General features: G+C 43.3%; 1 protein-coding gene across 2 annotated transcripts in view; it reads right to left on the bottom strand.

Annotated features, from left to right (window-relative positions):
• The window catches only part of PCSK2 (proprotein convertase subtilisin/kexin type 2), a 195,680-nt gene that overhangs the window by 18,879 nt on the left and 152,633 nt on the right, over nucleotides 1–24,168 (bottom strand). For both annotated transcript variants that reach the window (XM_075925556.1, XM_075925557.1), the window contains one exon: nucleotides 23,346–23,521. In XM_075925556.1, coding sequence (XP_075781671.1) covers nucleotides 23,346–23,521 — 176 coding nt within the window. The remainder of the gene's footprint in view (nucleotides 1–23,345; nucleotides 23,522–24,168) is intronic.

Here is a 24,168-nt window from a genome sequence, read left to right as displayed (position 1 = left end):
TAATGAGCAAATCTGATCTGGAATTCACAGGGCCGATGAATACAGCATTTTAATGGGGTATGTGCTCTGAGTGTACTTTACATCAAATCCCTTTTCACAGCAGTGCCTCACATCTTTTATCATAACACAGTGGATGATGCAACTTCATTATTTTAAACAAGTTAGCAAGTAGCATTATAATGCGCTGCTATCACAGTGGGATTTCTGCTCTTAGGATGTGTTTCTTCTCTGGAGGTGGACTCTTGTAATGAAGATGATGACAGTAGATTGCTTACTGAAATCAGCCTAGGCTGAACCATACAGAGTGGCGGGCGGTCATTTTCAATACAATGGATCGGCTACACTATTGTGAAACCTTGTATCAGTCAAAATAAGAAAAATAGAGCCTTTGTTTCTTCCATTTTTAAATACCTCAGGTGACCTGAACCCTCCTCTGCCAGGGCTAAGGTCTGGGGAAAAGAGGAAACAGGGATGCAGTATCCTTAAGTAAGAGCTGATCAGAAGGCAATGCTTTCCCTCTATGGCGAGCATATGTTTGTTAATACTCCAGTGCTATTCCCAATGACTGGCATTGTGATGAGGCCTGCAGGTCTTAGCAGCGGTAGTATAATGAGCACCTCTTCTTAATTCACAGGACTGCTCCTTCAAGTGGATAAGAATAAGCGAGATTATCCTTTGCTAACTCCAGTTCCGGGGTGAAAATAACTTAAATTCCTCATAGATATTGTCTGTTGCAATGGGCACAAAGCAAGGGGGTGGAAGGGGATTCAAGAGTCAGGGCAGGGGGTTGGGGGGTGAAGGAGTCAGGGCAATGGGTTGGATGTAGGGGGAAGTGCAGGAATCAGCATAGGGAGCTGGTGGGGGGAACGGCTCAGGCCTGGAGCAGTCCCAGTCGAGCTGGGTTGCCTTACCTGGCTGGTGGAGTCCCTGCCCCGCTGCTCCTGTTCACTGCCAGTGCCAAGGGGAGCCGTGGGCCACCTGTGAGGGGGCACTGCTGCAGGCAAACAGGTGGCAGGGGCACGTGAGAAAATTTAGCCTGCCACTGCCTTTCCCTGGCTTCTTCCCAGGGGCTGCTGGCAGCAGTGCATGCCAGGTATTGTAAGTGTGCTGCCCAGCATCCAACTAGAGAGGGGCAGCAGGGACAGATGCCAACGCCCCACCAAGAGACCAGCGGGGAGTGCGCACACCTCTCCTACAGTGCTCCCTCAGCTGGTCCCTCTCACACCTTCCTGCCGCATCAGGGGGCTGGCTTGCTCATGGGGTATGAGGCCACCAGCACCAGGTTGCAGCAGGAGCCCTGGGGATGCTGGTGGGTGCCTGGCAGGGAGAGTGCACCGTAAGCTTCACCACATGCCTGCACCTGCAGTGAAGCACCCCAGACAGCTATTGCCAGAGCAGCACACTGAGGCTATGTCTACATTGTAGGCTTTTTCCGGCAGAGAGTATATGGGAAGTATACAGGATCTTGCACAAAAGGGTTTTTTTTTGCGCAAAACGGACCCATTTACACTGCTTCTTTTTGTGCAAAAACCTCTTGCCAAAAAAGCATTAGCAGAGATATGCAAATGGAAGTGCAACATATGCTAATGAGCACTTCATTAGCATACTCTCTGCCAGCAAAAGCCTGCAGTGTAGACGTAGGCTGAGGCACACTGCCTTACTCTCAACTCTGCGTATGCTAGAAGAGAAAGCCAGGCTCAGCAGTGTTTTGTACTGGGAGCAGAAGATGGCAGTCACTTTGCCCTAATGTCCATGGCTCCTTGAGAACTTGCCTGCATTTCAATACATCTTTTTGGGGGGGATTCTTGTATCAAGTTAAATCATTGTTGTGAAATGTTAACACCGTCTAGAAGAATAAATCAGATAAATAAAATACACAAGTTTATAACTGCAAGCAGCAGGGTCTGAGGCCAGAGAGTGCTAGTTGGGTCAAATTCATAAAAATCACTCATTTCATATAAAATATGAAATGCTCCAAGTTATTACCTAGGAACGAGTGAAACAATTTTTAGAATTCAAAGAAATTGTTTTAACCGCCCACATTTTTCACAATTCTTTTTCCTTTTTCTCATTTCTCGATTCTAGACAGGACTGGAACCAGAAGTGCTCAAATCCCATGGGAAAGGCTTTAATAGTTAAAGTGAAGGACTGGAAATCTGAGAGAGTCTGTTTTTTTGGGATTCCTGCTCCAATGTTGCAGATTGCAGGGATTCAGACAGGTTGCTGAGGTACACTTTTGGTTGATTACCCGAATGTTTAGAGTTCTTCCCTCATTAGTGAAGAGAGCTCACCAGCCAGGTGTAAGAGGCATGCATGGATTGCAAGTACTTTCCCCTTGCTCCCTGACAATCTGGGGAATGGGATGAAAAGCAAGCCGCAACTCGGAGTGCACAGCTGATGCCCCCCCCCCCCCCACACACACACACAAGTATTTTTCTTTCTCTTCTAGTTTTGCAGTTCAGATTAATGCTTTTATATTGAATCCTACAAACATTTAAATGAGAATAAATATGAAACTTGTCTTTAACATCTGTTAACTACATTCAATGGGGTGTATTGTGAATGAGACCAGATTGCTGGAGCACGTTGTCCTGCCTGAACACTTTTTACCAGACTTGATCATCTTCCTGTCACTCCTCAGACCAGCCTCTGTAGTCCTACTTGCCAAGAATCATCTAGAATCTGTATGTATCTGGAATAGCCACGCACCTTTCTAGATCAGGCACTGTTTGGGTGCTGGCTAATTGAATAGCCTGGGTTGCCAGGACGCCGTCAAGAATAATGCAGTCCAAAGTATGGTATATGTCAATATGGCTTCCTATTACAGCCTAGAGTGATGTACTTTGTGCTGTATTCAGGGAAACCCATTAATGCAGCCTTTAGAAAGCACTCACCTATAGTCCATACTTTGATTGTGTCTCTTGCATTATTTATATATTAATTCCATTAACAACAGGATGTAGCCTTCCTACAAGCACATTGCTGCAAGTATTTCATAGAGGCAATGCTTCTGACCTGAAAGGGTGCCCTGCTTATGGCGCCATGTGAAGACACCAGCCATATATCTCACTGAATCACAAGTGGCTTCAGACTTCCCTGCCCACTGATAATTATATTAACAATTAAAACAAGTTATTAATAATTTTTTATTTACTTATTAGTATTGTATCTAATTAAATTAATAAACAATGAACATGATGATCAAGCCATTTTCCATACCTAAAAAGGCATTACCAGAGATGGAAATAAAGCTCAGCTTAGTTCATATGTAAGCAAACACATAGAGAGCTTTCAGGAGTTATCTTCAATCAGGTAGCTGAGTTTTAGTGCAAAATCTGATCCAAGCCTTTGAGGTTCAGAAGAGTTCAGCTATTGTTTGCTTCCAACAATTGTTCGTCTCCATGTGCCAGTGATTAGCTCAGCTGGTATAAATTGGCATAGCTACAGTAAACCAGTCTGATGATGTGTATTGTTCACAGAGTCCCATTTTCTTCATTGGGATCCCCTTGTGGCCTCCGGTAGTATTAAATGTGAGTTAGGCTGTTTGAATTTGGCTTCACATTTTTACAGGCAGTTTGCACAATTCTAGTATTACTTACATTTGTAAAATTCATAACTTTCATATTTCAAAAGTAATCCCTCATCAGTGTTTTTTAAATGCCTTAGATTATTAAAGGAGAAAGGGTTTTAATTATCTCTTTTAATTTTCTCCACTAAAAATATTTTTTTCCCAGTCAGATTGTGCTATGATCACTTTCATTTTTACATTCTCATGTATTAGTTGACAGCTGTTTCTGTTTAAGTCATTGAAGGGGGAAAGCTTCACTCCAATGTTTTCACTTTTAAAACGTGCAAGAAATGAATGAGAATATTTTGCATTAAGGTTTTTCATTACCAACCAAATGGAATCAAAACTGAGTTGTTCCTGTGCCTTTAAACCAATAATTTAATCCCAAAAGATGAAACATTTAAAACAAGGATCTATCTACATTACAAAAGTTACTAGGTTGGGACACTGTATTGAAAACATGCTAAAGTTCTGTCTCTGTTCTAGCAGTAGTTGGGTCTTGTTTTTGTGGAAAATAAAAAGAATTTAACTTCCCAAAAACTGCTGTCAATTTTACCAGTGGCAGTTAAATCAATTGAGTAACATCAGCTTTACAATAGTATAACAGAACATGAAATTTGGCCTCAGAGATGAAATGCAGTTCTGTAAAGTTACAATAAAGTTTTATCCTAACTTACACAAAAGAGAGAAACCGTACAATTACAGTTCATTGCTTTGATGCTCTAAAAGCTGTGAAGTACATTGGTTCCTAATGTAAAAGAGAATTAGCAAAACTTCCTTTGAAAAATAGCTAGTACACACAAGATTGCAATATCTCAAATTAAGCTGATGATGCCCATTAAACTACCGAGTTGGCAGGAATTTTGGTAATGTATTGCTCTCAACCTTCATCTTCCAACAATAGAAATGCAATTTCCATAGTACTAGATGGAAGGAAATGAGAAATAATTTCTTGCATTTTTAATACTCTCACCGCTTCTTTCACTGGAGAACCCAATTACAATGTCATGATTAGATTATAAATTCTTAATATTTCTCTCATGGAAATTTCTCTTGTCGCAGCATTTTCTTACGTAAAAACATATTACAGGGACAATATATTCACCGGCTATGGAGGAGTAGAAAACAGATTGGATAGTCTGGCTGAGCAAGTCAAACCTAAAGAAATTAATTCAAGCCATGAACTACCCTTTAGTACCCACTAATATAAAAAGCCGACATGATTAAAATGTAATAGGCAGAGATCAGCTATTTGGATTACTTTTTTCAGTCCCTTAAACTCAAACAGCTGAAGCTGGAAGATGGAAGCAGCAAGAAAAAAGCAGCCCATTGGATGCATTTATAAAATGGAGACACATCAGAAAACTTCTAGACTCCAACTTTGACCCTACATTTTGGGCTAGATTCAGCTCTAGTTCAGATCACTTTTCCTGGCTTAACTCTGGGTGCAATGTTCTCAGTGACGGATAGTCAAACTGCAGGAGTGTTGTGCCATCCCAAGCATCCCATCTGACCCACCACCATTCAGTGCTGCCCAATGGGCCCTCTAATTTATTTTCCATTCGTGCGCGGAATAAATTTTGTTATATACACCAAGGCATACGCAGTTGTGCACCACCAATAGAAACACATGCTGCCGGGCACTCTGACAATCAGCACTCTGACAATCAGCTGGGCAGTATTAGAATCTTTCCTGGGTAGCTGTCCAAGCTCTCAGCATACAGGGAACACAGGTGCTGCCTCCAACAGTGGGCAAGAACTGCCCAAAATGGAGCATCTCAGCTTTCAAGACAGTCAGCCATGACCTTTATATATCTATCTATCCATCTATGATATCCGCAAGGTGCCAATCAATGCCATTTTCAGGTGTGGCAGCTTATGCTGACCCCTTCTCCTGCAGAATGAGTCCCAGTTGAGTCAGCTGCTCAACCTTGACTCTATTGGACTGATCTGTAATTTCATCCCCTTTTCTTCTTCTATGCTCTATGTTTGTGTCTGTATTTTCCCTCCATTTGGGATGACATGCTGCTCTAGTGCACCAAAGAGACGTGCGCTTAGTCCAACTAGTCTGCGGAGCTGAGGGTTGAGGACCCTTTTTCGCCAGTGCAGGTTAAGAAAGCTCAGTAGGCCTTTAGAGCAATATACTTAGCTATGCCCTTTACTACAGCTCCAAAGTCAAGCAGCACGTGTCCTTTCTCGCTAAACTCTGGCCTCTGCTGCTGACCCTGGGCAGGAAGGCTAGGGGCCCACACTGCAAGCCAGATGGAGAGAAAGTGTACTCGCCTGGCCCCTTTTTTAATGCCAAGGAATCTAACCTGACTTACTTCTTCCAGGGGTGTTTGGGGAGACAATGCTCCCTGTGCATCTTCTCCTTCAGCCCAGAGCACTTGTGTACACCAGGACAGAATTTGGCCCTTCCTGTGTTATGTTTTCACTTAGACACATACCAATAGCAGTAGTGGCTCAGAGTCATGGCCTGACTAGTCCAGTATCCCATCACAGACAGTGACCAGCTCCAGATGCTTCAGAGAAAAGTGAAAGAACCTCATAGTAGGCAACTGTGTGCAGGGCGACTGACAGTTTTGCTGGGCCCCCAGACAAGATGGTGGTGGAAGGCCGGCTCTGCACTCCTGGAAGCGGCAGGGTGGTAGGGGCCAGGCTGGGGCAGGCAGCCCTTTGCCTCCTGGAGCATGCTGCACTGGCTCCTCCAACCCCCAGCCAGCCCTGAGAGTCGCCCAGAGAACACCATGTGGCACTCCATTGGCGAGTTGAAGGGCCCAAGGCTCCAGCCACCATCATTCACACAGTAGTGAGGGGGGGCGGGCAGGGACCCCTGGACCCTTTTGAATCACTGGGCCCCAGTGCAGCTGCTCCCCTTGCACTCCCAGTCGGCAGGCCTGGCTGTGTGATAATCTCTTCAACCCTTTCAAAACCCACAGAATTTCATCCTGGATACCCATCGATAGAAATGGCGTCAACCCAGAAATCTTGCATCCCTTCCAACCATGCTGTACCTGTTTTGCAAAAAGGTATTTCCTAGATGGTGTAATTTACATCATGCCCTAGGTCCTCGCCTGTTTTTTTGTGTAATACTCATGCTTGAATCAATTCTCAGACTTCCCTGTGGATAAATGTATGACATTTAACCAAACCTTTATTCTTCATATAATGCTTACTCAAGAATTAGTACATTTAGTATTTATTATATTACTTATATTGCTGCTGATAGTAATGACAGTTGGAGAACTTGTTTTACAGCCTATTAATTTCTAGTAAGTGCCACCAACTCCTATGAAGAGCAGGCTAACAGAGTGCAGTAAAGAACAGGGAGGTCACATTCATTCCACACAACAGCCCAAGTCCATTGATATTAGCATTATTGTTATTATTCTTTGATATTTGTAAACAATAGCAACCCACTCAAGATCATGGTGTCACTGTGCTAGGTAAAACAAAGGGTGTCCTGTCCCAAAGTGCTTACAATCCAAGACACAGTTTCTGCTCACCCTTACTTTCACTGAATAGTTTATTTACTTGTGGAGCAAAGTGCTGCTTGGTGTGAGTAAAGTTACAAGAATCCATCCCTTGATTACAGCAGGATGTAAGAATGAGGATAACAAACATTCAGAAGGGGGATGGCCAAGGGATACAAAACAAGCATGTGTATTAACATGGTCATATGTTAACCCGACAGTTTTGAGTCACTTCTTTTTAACCATCAAACAAAAGTAACAAAAAAAATAGAGAGAAGTCTGAGAAATCTCCTCCATTATCTCCATCTAGTCAAGTGACATTTTACTGCAGAGATCTCAGCAGGAGGAGATCTGGAGGAAAGATTTTAAGGATGACAGGGCAGCATGTGCTGGGGAATTCTCATTAATGTCTTTTCCCCTTAATTTATTTCCTAGTTGCAGTGGCAGCAGGATGGATATTACTTGTGCTTGTCAATTAATTTAATTGCATATTCCTAATGAAAAAATCTTTACACTCCATATCACTCCCAATTATTTATTTTCATTTATTGCATCTGAAACAAGAATATTAAACTTGCTGTGTGCGGCAGTTCTATTATCTTAAGTTTCCTTCCAGAACATTGCAAGTATCGTTTTCAGTTTAATAGCACATTTAAATTCTTGACATGTCCCTGATTCACTGCCAACATTTCGGCTCTCATCATTTATTCATGAGCTACTACCCTAGTGTCTGAGAATCATGTCCTGGACTGCAAAAAATAATTCACATGTTTATTCATCTTTGAGAATATAAAAGACATATGACTTTGCTTTTTGATCAGTATTTTACCAGTCTGAAAATAGTCAAAGATTTGTATTTATACATTCCATATAGAAGAAAGAAAGAAAGAAAGAAAGAAAGAAAGAAAGAAAGAAAGAAAGAAAGAAAGAAAGAAAGAAAGAAAGAAAGAAAGAAAGAAAGAAAGAAAGAAAGAAAGAAAGAAAGAAAGAAAGAAAGAAAGAAAGAAAGAAAGAAAAATCTGTTATTCGAATTTACATAAGCATCTAGAATATAGAAAGGCACCTAGAGGGATTTTCAAAACATCTAAGCAGGTTAGACCCTTACCACTCACTTAAATCATGTAAAGACATCTAAATAACTTTGAAAATCTGGCTCTCAATGAAAAACTCCCACAAATCTAAAAATCCCTACATTAATGCAACATTACAACTGAGACCTGAACACCACAAAAGTCAGAATATGCAAAGCTGTGGCTCTTGGTGCAAATATAGACCCCTATCCTTAGAAGAGGTCACTGAGAGCAGAGCACAATTGAAAGTTGTGTTCATAAGTTTAAACTTCAATCTTCTTTTGTGCTCCTTCTACAATAATGTTGCCTGTGCACTGCACTGTAGCCCCAGTGCAAGAAAGATCTCAGCCTTCAGCCCACTCTGATGCCAGCCTTCAATAGCCCTAAGGCACCAATATGAAGACAACTAAAGTCTACAGAAGTCCTGATCATATCCCCCTTTCCCCGGTCATGAACTCTATGCTGCAAAAGATGTCCCTATACTGCCTCAATGCCATCAGATGATTCAGCCTACACTGGGATGATCTTCCCAGAGCTAGCAGTAGAACAGCACCTGAATGCAGGAGAGGTTCAGGGCTATAATTTTCCCCTTTGAGCATGAATATAATTACACATGATGGTGACATATTATACCCTCAGGAACAGGAGCTTCAAATGTCCTAACTTGGGTGCATTTATATTCTCAGCCTTATTGTCTTACTGTACCTTTTACAATGAATGTCCCTAACGCTTTGCTCACACATTGCTCCAATAGCACATATTTAGAGCTGTGTACCTTGGAGCACTGTGTGAACAATCACACATCAGGTGTGTGGAGGGGACAGTTTGCTACTGCCTGTCATTCTGAGTTCAAGCCTAATTTCTTTGGGCCTCAACCAAAGATCACTAATGCCATAAGAATGCTCCAAAATGATTTCATTCTATCTAAAGTACTTGTTTGGCTCCCATCACTGTTGTATCTGAGTGCCTCGCAGACTATAATGTATTTATCCTCAAAGTACCCCTGTGAGGTAGGGAAGTCTTGTTATTTATCCTCAAAGTACCCCTGTGAGGTAGGGCCCAAGACACATAGATTATGTCTACACGGAAATGCAAGCCAGGGTTGGAACCATTCAAGCTCAAGCCTTACCCCTTTTCCATCTGCACTTAAATCATGCTAACCCAGAGGGAAGACCCAAAGTCCCAGGAGTCCCTGGAGTGGAGGAGCCAAACCGGAGTCAAGCCCAGACTCAGAGGACAAGTGCTATTGCTGTGTAGTGCAGATGCAGCTCCATTGAGCTCATGCTGAGGGAGTCCATGAAAAATATCCCACAAACTGGCTTTCTTTCTCCTCTACACAGTCTAATTTGGTGGATAGTCAAGTTTTCCCAGACTGCACCGTGAACAAAGGGCAAGAGAAACCATATTTTGGGAGGGCATTAGGGAGTCTGGGATATGGGCATCTGCACTAAGACCCACATAATGCATTTTGACATTGCTGACACAGGTTGGGACCCAGGGTTCAATAATTCCTAACAGGGAATGAGTATAAATGCTTGAGTCCTAGGTTAACAACTACTTAAGTCTACTAACCCTGGACTGACTTTGCAGTGCAGACATACCCTTGGGGCTAAGGAACATATCCAGCATCTACAAAGAGAACTTGGAGCAGTGCAGGGAATTGACGCTAAGTTTCTGAGTTCCCAGGCTAGCCACCTAACCTCCCAGAACATCCTTCTGTGGGCTTTAATAATGCTCTATGCACAGAGGGAGCTGGTAGATTTAAAAAAGAAGCTTCACAGAACAGGTGAACTTTAAATTTGCTGATAGGTCACCCAGGAGCAGCAAACATGCTAGGTTCCTTCTAATGTCATACGAATGCTTAGGGACTCAGTTGTCCACTAAGTTCAAGCAAGGCTGTGCAAGCAGCACCAAGTGAAGCAGATTGGCGAATCCAACCCCATACCTCCCCTTTCTGTAGAGGCTCCATGCCACAGTGCTTACTTGCCCTTTGGGCTGAAATTCCTCATGCTTGTTTGAGTTCAGAGGAGGTAGCTTTTGGTGATGGGGAATTAACTGAAATTCTATTTGCCTTATTGGAAAATAGCTTAAATACACTGCTAGAATAATTATTGTTTCACATTTGTCTGGTAATTGAGGACTGCCATACTTAACAGTGAAGCAGCATGGAGCAAGTTCAGTTCTCTGGTAAGTATGACTCTGGCACAATGAGGACAAGTAAACTGGGAGCTACAAACACTGAACTAGGAAAAGGTAACTGACGGTAAGCTTTGCACATTTAACTCAACAAAACTTGTTTTAAATGTCATGTCAGTGCATAACTAGCTAGTTAATATAAAATGTTCCACCCCAAGCCCTAGCCTTCCAAATGTTTTCTTGCCAGGAAAGCTTGTGCAGTACACATGAATACAGTCTGGAGGGCTCTATCTTTTGCACTGTAATAATACAGAAAGAAACAGAGGGTGTTAAGGCACTTCATGAAGTAGCTTTCACTGAAAAAATATAGAGTTCTGCTTTTCACCCTTCCTCGGCCCCCTTCCAAAACATCCATTGGAACCAGTCTGATTTAAAGAAATGGAAATGGAAAGTATGTACCACAGTAGAGAGATAGCAAGAGCTGAGGGTCAAACAATAAAATTTGCATTCAGGAAAGCATTCTACTTGCCGGCACATTTAGTATCACAGACTCCCCAGCACAAGAGCTTAGAGGGAATTATTATTATTTAATTCTGGCAGCAGCTTCAGTGTGCTGCCAAGCAGAAAAGAAAGCATGGAGCCTGCCCTGAGGAGTTACCAGCTGAAAACCAAATAGAAAAGATGGGCAAAGGGTCGGGGGGAAGTGCAGCATATTCAGAAAGTGGTCAGTATGGTGCTTGGTTATATAATATAGGCTTAGTTGATCCAGGGCATTTGTTTTTATACTCCAAATAAACTGTAAAATTGTTCCCAATGCCGCCTCAGATTTGTCATTAGCAATCAGTTAGTTTCCTTGGAGGCATCACAGCAGCAGCAGATCTTGGATGCAGAGATGGTGGCAGTTTGATGCATGGGCTCCAGAAAGGCTCCCAGTGTGCAGACACCTGTGCGTGGGTGTTGGCAAAGGATGACTGAACTCAAGATCTCTGGATCCTAAAGCACACACAGCTAGTGCTTGAGCTAAAGGACCAGAGTTGTTAGCGCTAGCAGCAGACTCACCAGCCACTAGAAGGGGACAAAGAGTCACAAAGTAAGTGACAGTTGGGGCAGCACAGAAAAGACACAGGGAATGTCTGCACAGCAATTGGACTTGGGTCAGCTAATTGGACTTGGGTCAGCTGACCTGTGTCAGGGAACCCAGGACTTGAGCATCTACATTGCATTTTAACCCTTGGTTAAGAATTTTTGGACCCATGTTTGAACCTAGGGCTCTGGTGTCCACAATGCTGTGCAAAGATCAGCATTAGAGTACCGATCCCAAAGTATCTAGCACCACCCGTCTGCCTGCTTCCACTCAGTGTCAACTCTACCCCTAGGAACATGTTGCATTGTGGAAAAACTCTATTGCTCACTGGGCACGTTAGAGTGTTGGAATAGCCTGACAACATAGTTGGCTGAACAATCATTGTGTTCTGTGTGCTCCCAGGTACAGGAGCCAGCAACACAAAGGAGACTCCTTTGGAGTAACTTTTCTTACTGGCATTTTCACTCCTATGTCAAGAAACTGATATCTATGAGGCACTGGTGGACGTTTCAGCTGTATTTTCTGCCCCAGTGAAGGTATCAGACTGATTTCCTGATCTATGTGCTAGAAGAGGAGGAAGATGAATACTCCAGCATCAGACTCTTAGGGTATGACTACGAAGTAGGCCAAAAGTCAAATTAATTTACACAACTTCAGCTAGGTCAACTGCGTAGCTGAAGTTGAAATCGCTTACTGCGGCTTCTGGCGCTGTCTACACAGCAGGAAGTACTCTTTTCCTTCAACTCTCCTTACTCCACATGAAATGAGGATGACAGGAGTCGGCGTAAAAAGTCATCTACCTCGACATTATTTTGAAATAATGGCTTGCTCTGTAGACACGCATTTTATTATTTCCAAATAACATCAGTTATTCCGAAATAACGCTGCTGCGTAGACATACCCTCCACCGAAAAATGTGTCACAGTATAACTGGCATAGCTTCTGCTGCTCCATAGACAGGCTGCCACTTCCGGCACGTGGCCAAACACATCATCATGCAGACCTGGGATGATGTACAGTGGGTCCAGAACTTTTTGCATGAAGAAAGCAACACTTCTGGAGCTTTGTGAGCCATTTTCCCCCAGCCTCCAGCACAGAGACACACATGAAGTCACTCTCAGCAGTCCAGAAGCGGGTCGCCAGAGCCATCTGGGAGTTGGCTCCGTCCAGCTACTACAGATACATTGTCATTCAGTTTGGGGCTGTTATGTTAACTGTGGTTAAAGTGGTGGCAGAGGTAACTGAGGCAAGCAGACATGTGGTTTACCCCAAGGCCACAAGCATCACAGATATTCCAGAGATAACTGCTGGCTTTGAGAGAATGGGGTGTCCCACTGTGCTATGGTTAGGGATGGGACTCGTGCCCATGGCTTGTCCTCCTCAAGAAGCACATAAGAACATACACTGCAAAGGCTACTGCTCCATGGTTATGCAGGCACTAATGGGCCATAGAGGCAGATTTATGAGAGTCAGCATGGGCTGTACAGGAAAACCCACAATGCCAATTTTTCAGTGCACAGGAATCTGGGTCATCAAACAACATTGACATAAAAGTGTTACTATCCCCACTGATATTTCGGGGGATCCCTCCTGCCCTTTTGTCTTGGCTTCTCCTGATTTCAGAGGCAAGAAAGGTTTAATTGCCATTCTATGGCTGTGCAGAGCATTATTGAATGTGCTTTTGGAAGATTAAAACCATACTGGGGGCGTCTATAAACCTGTTTGGATGCCAGTGTAATCAGTGTTGTCTGCAAAACTCTGGCTCGCTGTGCTTGTCACAACCTTTGTGAAGCTAAAGGTAAGCCATGGACCTATGAGAGCGAGGAGATGCTGGATTAGTTCCCTCAGCCACCACTGCTGGAGCTGGTTGCACCTAAGCCACAAAAGTCAGGGATGCTGTGTATGTTCACATTATTCACTTGCATGGCCCAAGGTAAGAGGGGGGATAGTACACGTACAAATGTGCTTGTGGGGAGAAAGTGGCTCATTTATGACTAAAAACTAAATTTGTTTGTATTTGCGGAGTGGGCCATGGGAAATACAGGAACACTATTGGGATGTTAATGTTTAATTACTCCTTAACATATTTACACCTTTGTTTACTCAAATCTGGATTGTAAGATGTGTTGCAGTGATAGCAATACACTTTCTTCAAAACATAATGTGGTTTATTTTTCAACAGGTCTAAAAACAGTAAATAACTCACAGAGCACTGGGCAGGCCAGCTGCCATTACAAAACCAAACAACCAAAAATCATGCGAAGGAAATTGTTTATGACCAACACAATCCCTCTGGCTGTGTCTAGACTATAAAGAAAAGTCAGAAAAAGATACGGAAATTGCAGTTCGCAATTTGTGTATCTTTTTCTGCTTTTCTTCCGAAAGAGGCTTTTCTGACATTTGGCCCATTTATACTGGGCCAAATGTTGGGAAAAAAGCATCTTTTGGAACATCCCTTTTTCCTCATAGAATGAGGTTTACAGGGATGCCAAAAAACCTTTCTTTTAGAAAAGCAGACGTGTTCCTTGGATGTGGCAGACCTTTTCCGGGATACCTCCAGTACCCCGGAAAAACTCTGCAGTCTAAACGTGTCTCTCTCACTGCATGTCCCTTGGCCTCAGGTAATCTTGCAGCCATTACTGATAGGAGTTGTTGGAACGGTTCTCTCTGTTTGGGATCCATCCTCCTTCCTCAGCTGCCATTCATATTCCAGGAACTGATGTACAAAGGCCTCACTAAAACCTTCTCCTTCAGCTGGATGGCGAACCTCTGCCACATGTCTGCCTGCCTGTCAGCATGCCTGACATTATTCCTGCCTGTTTTCTCTCTTCTCTCAGTACCTCTCTGCCCTCGTAAGAACATCGACTGTGAGTTCTTCACAGAAGTGCCTCCTTCAGATGAGCAAGGAATGGAGTTTCTAAAGAATAGCAGGCAGTGTAGATTGAGGGTCCTGAGACAGGCCAAAGAACCGAGGGTTACTGTCTAAACAAGCTTGTCACGGCCATAAAATGGAACTGTTCTCAAGTGAATCAACACACTCCGGTCTTCACACTGTCTCTGGATATTGCCTTGTTCATGGAAGTTATTGAAGTGCAGATGCAATGGTAAGTTTTAATTTAAATTCTTTACTCTACTTCATAAACATTGCCTGGTGAATTGCCCCGGAGGAGGGGTATAGCACTCTCACAGCAGAAGGCTTTTTCCTCTCCTTTCAGGCCTTTCCTATTGTGAAAGAGGTAACAGTTATTGTGGTGCTGTATTGGCAGAGAGAGATATTATTCTAAGTGGCTGGAGGGAAGCCTGCAGTCTATGCAGCTGAAGTATTTAAACAAACAGTGACTGAACAAACCCATTCCTGATTGGAGTAGAATAGTCAGCTATAAAGAGGAGAGGGCTGGGAAAATATGTTCTTCCTTTCGGTGCAACAGATTATCTGGAGTTCCTGCTTCAGAAGAAGTTTGCAACTATCAGCAACAGGGTCCTAATACGTGATGAAACAACCTGATGCAGTGTGAGCGCACACATGGCTTACTCAGTTACCAAACTCTGACATCCACAGTTTTCATCTACTGCTGCAGGGATTATCTTTAACTGACATGGACTCTATTTGGAAATAGAATCCTGTTTCCCAAACATGCACACTTAACACGCTGTTCCTTGGCAGCTGCAGAGACAGGAGGAGTGATTGTAAAGTGGCAAATTCCCAAACACTCAAAGGTAAACAGGAACACCCTAGCACCTCTCCCGGAATTTGATCATTTGAAAAGAGCCTTTACAGCTGTGTTCTGAAGTGTGAAGTGCCATTTTGAACTCCACATGGCGTCTATCGGAGGAGGAAAATTCATAGGGAAATGCCTAGATACTGTAAAACAATCTGCCATTGCTGGCCAAACAATGTTAGATGGAGCTGATCCTTTTGCCTTGTCAATCAACCAGAAATCCTGCCCATTAGTGTGGTAGAAAATCATATGCTTCCCAGGCAGTAGGGTGGCTTCTCTCTCCACATTCTCAGCAGGCTGTTCCTCAGAGGTGGAGTGTGAGCACAAAGCAGCTCCTCTGAGAAGGGTCCAAGATTTTCCTACTAAGCCTGATCCACAGCCTGCCAAGGGACTGGTATCATTACATGACTCACTTCATGATCCTGGTTGAGAGCCTGCTGCTGGCTGCAGTCAGTCCCCATGCTGGATTCATGGGCCTGCACTGTTCCATTCCAACTCACCAGTTCATTTTGAAGCACAGTAGGCTCTGTGCTGGGCGCAGTGCTCAGGACTGGGTCAAAATCATCATAAAATAGATGTCGCTGGCAAGTTGCCCTTGGTGCAATTTTTATCCTGGATCTTCCTGTATTTGCTTTCCAGCCTCTTAATCTGTTCCCTGCTCTGATCACCAATCTGGAAAATCTGCAGAGCTGCCAGCTTTTTAGCTACCTGCTGGTCTGTGTAGTCATTCCTTGGGCTTTTGCAACGTCCACAGTTTTACCGGCCTAGCACCACCGATTCATCCAAAAGTGGCTGTGCGCTTGTGACCAGGAAGCAACATGCTGCAAAAATCTTCTTCTGATCAGTCTCCATTGGAAACTTTGCAGGTTCTCAGCTACTGTGCTTGCAGAGCACTGTTCAGCAGAAAATGGGTTAACTCTGATCTGAGCTGATGCCGTTTTCAGAGGCGCTGGAATGATTTGTAAAGTGGAGATGCTGAGAACCATGGAGCCACAGTGTAAGCTTTGCATATGATGGAAACTACTTCCATCATAAAAGGGGTGTGGCTCAGGCAGAAGGGGCAGGGCCGGGGCAGCCAGACCTTAGTGCTGCCTAGGCCCTGCTCCCACCCCCTGGCTGCCATTTAAAGGGTCTGAATTTCTGGCTGCCGCCATTGCTACAGTAACAGTGGCCAGGAGCCCTGTTTCCTATGAATCGCTGGGCAGGTGCCCTCTCCCCCCCTCTCCCTTGCCCGTCAGCGGGCCTGTCCCCAGAACTCCTGGTTCCAACACTTAGGATGGTTGGCAAAAGCAAATGTGGCTTCTGTACACAACAGAGTGTGTTATACTGCATGACAAACTGCTGGCAGAGAGAGGACTAAGGAGATTGCCCCCAAAGAACTCTGGGACGCAGACAGAAGACTTCAGGACCCAAGTGAACCCAGGGTTGTGTGCACAGGAAAGCAATAAGGCTTGGAACCTAAGTCACAAGCTTGGACCCTTCAGCCCTGCAGGGTGCTTAGACCCAAGGTTTGAGCCCTAGGTTAACACAAAGGGTGTGTAGACGCAAGGGGGTTTAGGCTTGATCCTGGGCCCAAGTCCTGGCTTACATCCCTGTGCAGACAACGCCCACAGAGATATTTGTGCGAGAAGCAAATGCAAGGAACAAGCTGGCAAAGAAGAGGAGGTGGGGATGACGTGAAATGAAAGAAAAGCAGATAGACAGTGAGAGGAGTTAAGCAAGGCTTGGAATATTAAGCAGGACAAAAAGCCTGAATCTGATGGACTGGAGAAGAGGTGGCCAGTGGAGGAAGTCAGACCCTGATTCAGCAAAATACACAGGCATATTAGTTTTATCCAGACAGACATAGATACCTCAGTGCTATTACAGTATGTACAATGAAGACATCATAAATATAATAAAAAGGCCCCTTTCCCAAAGCGCTCAAAATCTAAGTATAAGACTAGAGATAGCAGGGAGCACAAGCGAGCAGTAAAATGATACCATTCAGTATGAGAAGTGCTTGCACAGCACATTATAGTCACAACTGCCTATGCCCTGAATTCAGCTGCATGTACATCCCAGCAAAGTGCGTAAATGTTTTACTGAACTGGGCCTTCAGAAAGAGAAGCAACATGATCAGACTGGCAAGCAAGGAAGATGGCGTTAACAGCTGCTTTTTTATGTATTGGATATTGAGAAAAACAGAGAGGACCTGATTTTCCCCATGTGCTGTGATTAGCACACCTTGGATATGGATATTTTGATAATACAGTAGCTGCTAAACTTGAGACTAGATGCATTTGACGCATTTATATGTAAATATTCCAGGAGGACTGGGGAGCTTAGTTTACTAACAAATTCAGCAGGCTGATTACTTGTATTATATAGGTAGATATGTCCTGTTACTATTTTAATAAATATGGATTCTGGACTGCGACTGTCTGTCTTTGAGTGCAGAATAATGAGAACATTTGGGGTGTGACTATAATATACTCCAAGAGTGTTAGGGCACAGAATTGTTTTTGTCTAGTGCCTCATTTTATTCCTTCCTCCATATAAATTCTATGAACATCAGCCAGATATGTACTACTATTCCTTTTGCACTGATTTTGAAATTTACAATGACACGGGAAGGCAGGTCATTTGAAAGTGGCAGTGCACTATGTCCTTTCATAGCAATACTTATTTTACAGGAAGCTGTACTCGTGCTGTAGAGGGAAACAGATATGAAAGAATCTGATGCCCACTGCTCTGATGCTTGGGCTGAGTTAAGAAAATGAACCAGAAGGGATAAAATCTGTTCTTGAACGCTCGGCAGCCACAAAGCAAGTGCCTTACCAATATAATTCCACAAAACAAACTAACACATATTGTGATATGATAGCAAGTTAATTAAAAGCTCTTTAAATACCACACAACTGCACGAATAGAGTCTACAAATTAGAATCTGTTTCTCTTGCATACTGAAAATACCTCCATTGAGACTCGCTCACATTCCCTTGCCAGGATTATTAGTGCTTTTTCTGTCACTTTTAGACCATTCTGCACATGAATCTTATCATAGAAAAGTTCCAGCCCTGTACTTATCTCCTAAGGGCCTGCTTCTGCTCCCATTGACTTCAGTACAATCAAACATGAAGACAGGTAACTTTTTTCCAGTGGACTCTGATACACTGACCTGGATTCTTAAAGGTACTAGTGTGTTATTTAAATAACAGTCGGCATACCACAAATAAAAGTTACCATCCCAAATCAAGGGGCTGCTAAAGGATCGGGAAAACCTTGGTGACATTCTGGTCAGTTTGAATGCAGGCAAATGCAGTTCGTATTGTTCAGGAATAGCACTTTTGTTACAGTAACAGCACTATGCCAACTCGCTATAGTGTCAATCATTAGTGAATGGGCTTTCATTTTATCACTGTGCATTTGATCTCTTTATTCACTTTCTACAATATTCATACCTAGAAAAGAACCTTCCTTTCAGTCTTTCTTCTAAAATGCCAGCCTGGCGAGGCTGACTTAGGTATTGCAAATACATGGAACAGTCACAGTTTTTAAAACACTTTAACAGCAGAGGACCAGATGCTCAGCTGGTGTAAGCTGGATTCAATGGAGCTTACAGCCATCAAGGATCAGGCCCACAGAGTTTTGTAATGTTTGTACTGTAGACTGATTGGCTTCAAAGGAAATCTCTAACAAGCTATTGGAGCACATTGCTGAATTTACAGACAATGGTGAGACAGTACCTATAATTCATCTATTAAGGGCAAATCGCCAAAAGCCGTGGATTCAAGAAGGCTTTACTGCCTACAACACTGCATTTTAACGACCATGTCACAAAATATGGTTCACTGAAAGTCCTGTTCTGAGGAAGGCAGTGGTGGGGAGGAGGGATTGGCACAACCCAGAGTAAGAAATCATTCAGGCAGAGAATGAGTAATTGCAGGGCTCTCACATAGAATCTCCCAAGATTTACTGGAGAAGTTCAAAGAGATTTACCACAAAAACACCGTGTACAATCAAATCAGGGAAGAGGAGTTGATCCATATAGCACTGAAGGCAAGTTTGTTTAAACTAACTGGGCTGTGGTAAGGAGATGATGACAGATAAACACATTTTGCCCCTTCTGTTCTTCTACCCTAAACACATTCAAAACCTTTGACCACCTCCTAGATCTTTTTTTCTCCGTTCCATCTGTCTTTCCTCTCCCCTTCCACTTTCTCGTGATCTCGCCCTCCTATTCTTCCATTTTTGCCCTTTATCAACCACAGAACGTCCTCCCAGGAAACAAATCTACCCAAAGCTCTCTCAGGATCAAATTCCTTTCTTGCTCTGTTCACCTCCTCTCTGCCACCGCTTCACATCCCTTCTGCCATGCACTCTGTGCTGGTTCCCTCCCTGACCTCATCCCAAATAACAAGCGACACCCTATTTGCTCTCAGTCCAGTAGAACTGTACATGGGTAACACCATCATGTAGTTGAGGGGCCAAGGAAAGATCAGGGGGTTACAGAGTGGGACTCACATCTCCAAACTAAGGATGTTAAGGACTAGTCAACTATCCAATAAGCAAATGCTTATCAGATAGTCGAGTTGACTAGTCGCTTCCCTCCCCACCCTCTTTGTTGCCTCTATCAGATGCAGGCTCCATGCGGCACTGCTGCTTTGAAACGCCGTGGTGGTGTTTCAAAGGGGCAGTGCCGCACAGAGCCCAAGATCAGCTATGCGGCGCCGCCCCTTTGAAACTCCACCACAGCATTTCAAAGCGGCAGCGCCGCATGAAGCCCAGGGTCAGCTGGGCAGTCTGACTGCGGAAATGCCCGCAGAGCCCAGGATCAGCTGGAAAGTCCCCAGCTGACCTCGGCTCCGCATGGCATTTCAAAGCAGCAGTGCTACATGGAGCCCAAGGTTCCATGTCCCCCACTGACCCCAGGCTCGATGCAGGCACTTCCACTTTGAAATGCACATGAGCCCTCGCTGGGAACTCTTGTACATTTCAAAGCTGTCATGCCATGTGCAGCCCAGGGCCAGTGGGAAGTCCTACTGACTCCAGGCTCCATGTGGAGTCCCCACTTTGAAATGCACAAGAGCCCCCGGAGGAGCTCTTGTGCATTTCAAAGGAGGAATGCGGAAGTTTCTATCGACTAGCAAATTAATTGATATTTAACATCCTTACTCCAAATCACATCTCCTCCTCACAGCTAGAGGTCCTCTCTAATCCAAAACACGGTGCCTCTATTTGAGCTGCAGAAAAACACAGAAAGACACCACTTTCCCATAACATAAGAAATAAGAACTAGGGGCCACCAAATGAAACTAATAGGTAGCAGGTTTAAAACAAACAAAAGAAAATTTTTCTTCACTCAGCACACACTCAACCTGTGGAACTCCTTGCCAGAGGATGTTGTGAAGACCTGGATTTTAATAGGATTCAAAAAAGAACTAGATAAATTCATGGAGGATAAGTCTATCAATGGCTATTAGGTTGGATGGGTCGGAATGGCGTCCCAAACCTCTTTTTATCAGAAACTGGGAATGGGTGACAGGTGATAGATCACTTGATGATTGCCTGATCTGTTCATTTCCTCTCGGGCACCTAGCATTGGCCACTGTTGGAGGACAGGATACTGGGCTAGATGGACCTTTGGTCTGACCCAGTATAGCCGTTCTTATTTTCACTTCTCAGATCAAGCAGGGGAACTATCCTATTCAGACATAACTATAAGCTTTATTAGCAATATTATCTGCTGTGTATATTGTGATATTCACGTAGGTGGCTGTATGGATAAAAATACCACCCCTAATTTTGATCAAATTGATGAAAACTGACTGAAATAAGCAGAAGGTAGTTTTATCAATGTCAGAGTAGATAGACTGCATATCCCCTGCATTACAATGCAGTATAACTCTAATCTACACAGTTGAATCCTGCTGTGCTTGTTAGAGCTAAATAATGCATAAAATACTTAGCTAAAAGAGGGCCACTGAGGTCACTGGGAGCCTTTTTTTTACTTCAAGGGATCAGTCCTTAATAAGAAAGAGAGAAATGAAAGTGCACAGACAAGAGAAGCAAAGCTGGTTCAAGCTCCAAATTCCCAATCCTTGAAAAAATTTTGAAATTTTGGAATTTGGTTTCATTCTTATTTGGAACAAAAATATTTTTGAAGCTTCTTCTGGCATTAAATTTTTCAAAAATAGTTTTTTTAAATGTCGTTTTGAATTTTATTTTCTAACTTCTATGTTATTTTGACATATCAGAAGTACTAGTATATAATATTTATAATTTATCATTCCTTTTTAAAATTATTAAGGGCAGCTGCTGCTACATTTTTATCTAGAACAGATAAGATGTTTCAATCAGTAGTAAGTTGCATTCATCTCTAATTTTTTAAAAAATAAATAAAATACCGTATTTCAACTATAAAATAAGTAAAATACCATATTTCATACCTTATTATGACGTCAGCAATAAGTGTTATGTACTACTATAGACATGTCATGAAGTAATGTCAAGCAACACAAACAATAAAAATAAATAAAATGCAAAATGAAATTACAAAATTCAAAATAATTCTGAAAAAAATGTTTCTAATTCCATCCCCCACAAGAACTTTTGTCAAAAAATCTCCCATTTTTAGAACATTTCAATTTCAATGAAAATAGCATTTCTGTTTTAAAAAATGGAAAAAATTTACAGACCAGAACTGAAAACATATGGTGAGCTGATTATACTTTCTAGAACAACAATAATGATCAGCTGCACCCATGATGCAGTTAGTACAAACAGTCGCATGTGACATGGTTTTCCCTAAGTTTCTTTGTAGTTATATAATTTCTAAAAACACTATAAAAGAGATTGAACACAATGGACAAAGAGTCATGCCCTCTTTGCATATACCACCACTGTCCTGTGTTTACACAGGGCGGTCTGAATATACGTGAGGTATGAGGAGGGACATAAAAGACTAATGGATAGTTAAATCCTTACAAAACTAATGGCTATATCTGCAGGCTCTCAGGCCAGGTCTACACTACAGCGTTTTTGGGCAAAACGGCTGTTTTTGTGCAAAAAACTCATGGAGTGTCCACACCTCAAGTGCATTTTTGCGCAAGTAAAACGAAAGAACAGAGGGGGTTTTCCGGTGTAGGTATTCCTCCTTCCACGAGGAATAACTCCTTTTTGCGCAAGAGCTCTTGCCCAAAAAGATGTGTGTGGACAGGGAAGAGGGTTTTTTTGCGCAAAAAAGAGGCAATCAAAAAAAGCACAGGTGCCCTGGTGACCATTCTGTAAATAGCAATCAGAGTTTCCTTTCGAGAGCATCCATGCAGTGTGGATGCTCTCTTGTGCAAAAGTGCATCGCTTTTTCAATGCACTTTTGCAGTGTGGACGCACTCTTGCACAATAAGTTTTTGCGGCAAGAAGCCTCCAGTGTAGATGTAGCCTCAGTGCTCACTCTCGTTCCACAAGCACTCTGATTTCCACCCATTAGATTTCCACTCATTTGCTCCTTCTGAAAAAGAATCTTACATCCAACTCACTTTTGCTCCCTATCCACCTCTCTGTAGCTGCAGCCTCACCTCCTTCCTCTGATGCTCCAGTCAGCACTTTCTCCAGCCGGTACTGATGTATATTTATAGTTAATGTTCACCTTCCTCCCTATATCTAGCTCAAGGGTGGGAAAAAAGAGACAACCTCCGAGAGGCACATCATTAGAAGGGGGAATTAAACAATGATTCTAGCGTGGAAGAAGTGAGCCTATGTCCAGGGGATCAGAGAGCTTCTAATAAATGAAAACCCCCATTACTTCAATGACTTCTGCAATGAGGGTTATCTATAAATGACGGAAAGAAACAGTGTAGTTTCAAGGGTGATAAATACACTGATGACACAGAGAAAGAGCCAGAGTTGTACCAGCTTTACAAATCACATGTCTTGTATTGGAGGACATTTTCAGGGATCTGGAGACAATGATATGATAGTTCTTTTACACTGTGAATGTGATCCAATAGGATAAAACAGAACAAATACATGATAAATGGGGGAGAAAGAGAAGAGAGAGATTTTAGTGCAGACAAACTGTGTCCTGAGACTAGTGAACGAATATAAACATACATTGGTCCTGGAGAAGGAAGAACCACGGCAAAGATTTGTGAGACATAAATTGATAACTGGGACAGCTGACATGATCAGATTGTGTTCTGCAGTGTTTGTAAGCAGAGTTTGCAGAGTTTTGACCTACTCACATGGAGGGCTTTCAATGCACAGTGTAAGCATTACAGTTGTGTTCCCCAGATTGCTTAGCAGAATCATTACCTTGTTCACCCCATCTGCCATGGCTTGCAAAGTCAACTCTCTAGGTCCATCCACAGTCTTTCCGTTATCTGTTGGCCCCCAGCTGGCGCTATATATATCTATGACTTGAGGCATGTGACTGATAGAGGAAGCTTCGATAATGTCGGTCATAAAAGGCTGGTCCAGCATTCGGATACCTGTTGATTTAATCAGCATACACACAAATTATGACAGGCTATTGGCTCAGGATCTGATTTAAACCTGCAGTTTCAGGCATTACAGCAAACTGGTCAGGCCTGCCAATGGTGGGTGGGATGAGCAAAAGGGACAGTTGCCCTAGGCCCCTATGTTCCACAAGGACCCGGGATTCCCAGAGGCCAGAAGCCCTGGGCCCGTTAAATTGCCACTGGAGCACCATGCAGTTGCATCATGGCAGGGCGTGCTCCAGGCAGTGCCACAGCCCTGGTGGTACTGAGGTCTGGCTGCCATGGCTCCACCCCTGGCACCTGAGGCCCCACCCCTTCTGTGAGGGGAGTGTGGAGCCAGCTCCCACCCCACCCCACCCCCACACACACACTTTGCCCAGGAGTCTGGAGAGGCTGTCGGCTCCCCTATCACTAGTTATTTCAGATCCCCAATAATTTTGTATTAACAGTTCAGATTTCAGTCGGTACAACAGAGTGTTATCACCATTACATACATGTAGAACAATGAGATGGTGGCACAGAAAAGAGCGAATGGTTTATCACTGATTCTCCTGTAGAACTCACCAATTATATAGCACCTTTCCTCCAAGTGTTTCAAAACACATTAAAAAAAACAATTAAGCTTTAAATCTCTGTAA

This window comes from Pelodiscus sinensis, chromosome 3 (assembly GCF_049634645.1).
Source record: "Pelodiscus sinensis isolate JC-2024 chromosome 3, ASM4963464v1, whole genome shotgun sequence".
NCBI classification, from domain to species: Eukaryota; Metazoa; Chordata; order Testudines; family Trionychidae; genus Pelodiscus; species Pelodiscus sinensis.
Note: the sequence above shows the minus strand (reverse complement) of the source record. Positions and strands in the feature narration are given on the sequence as shown.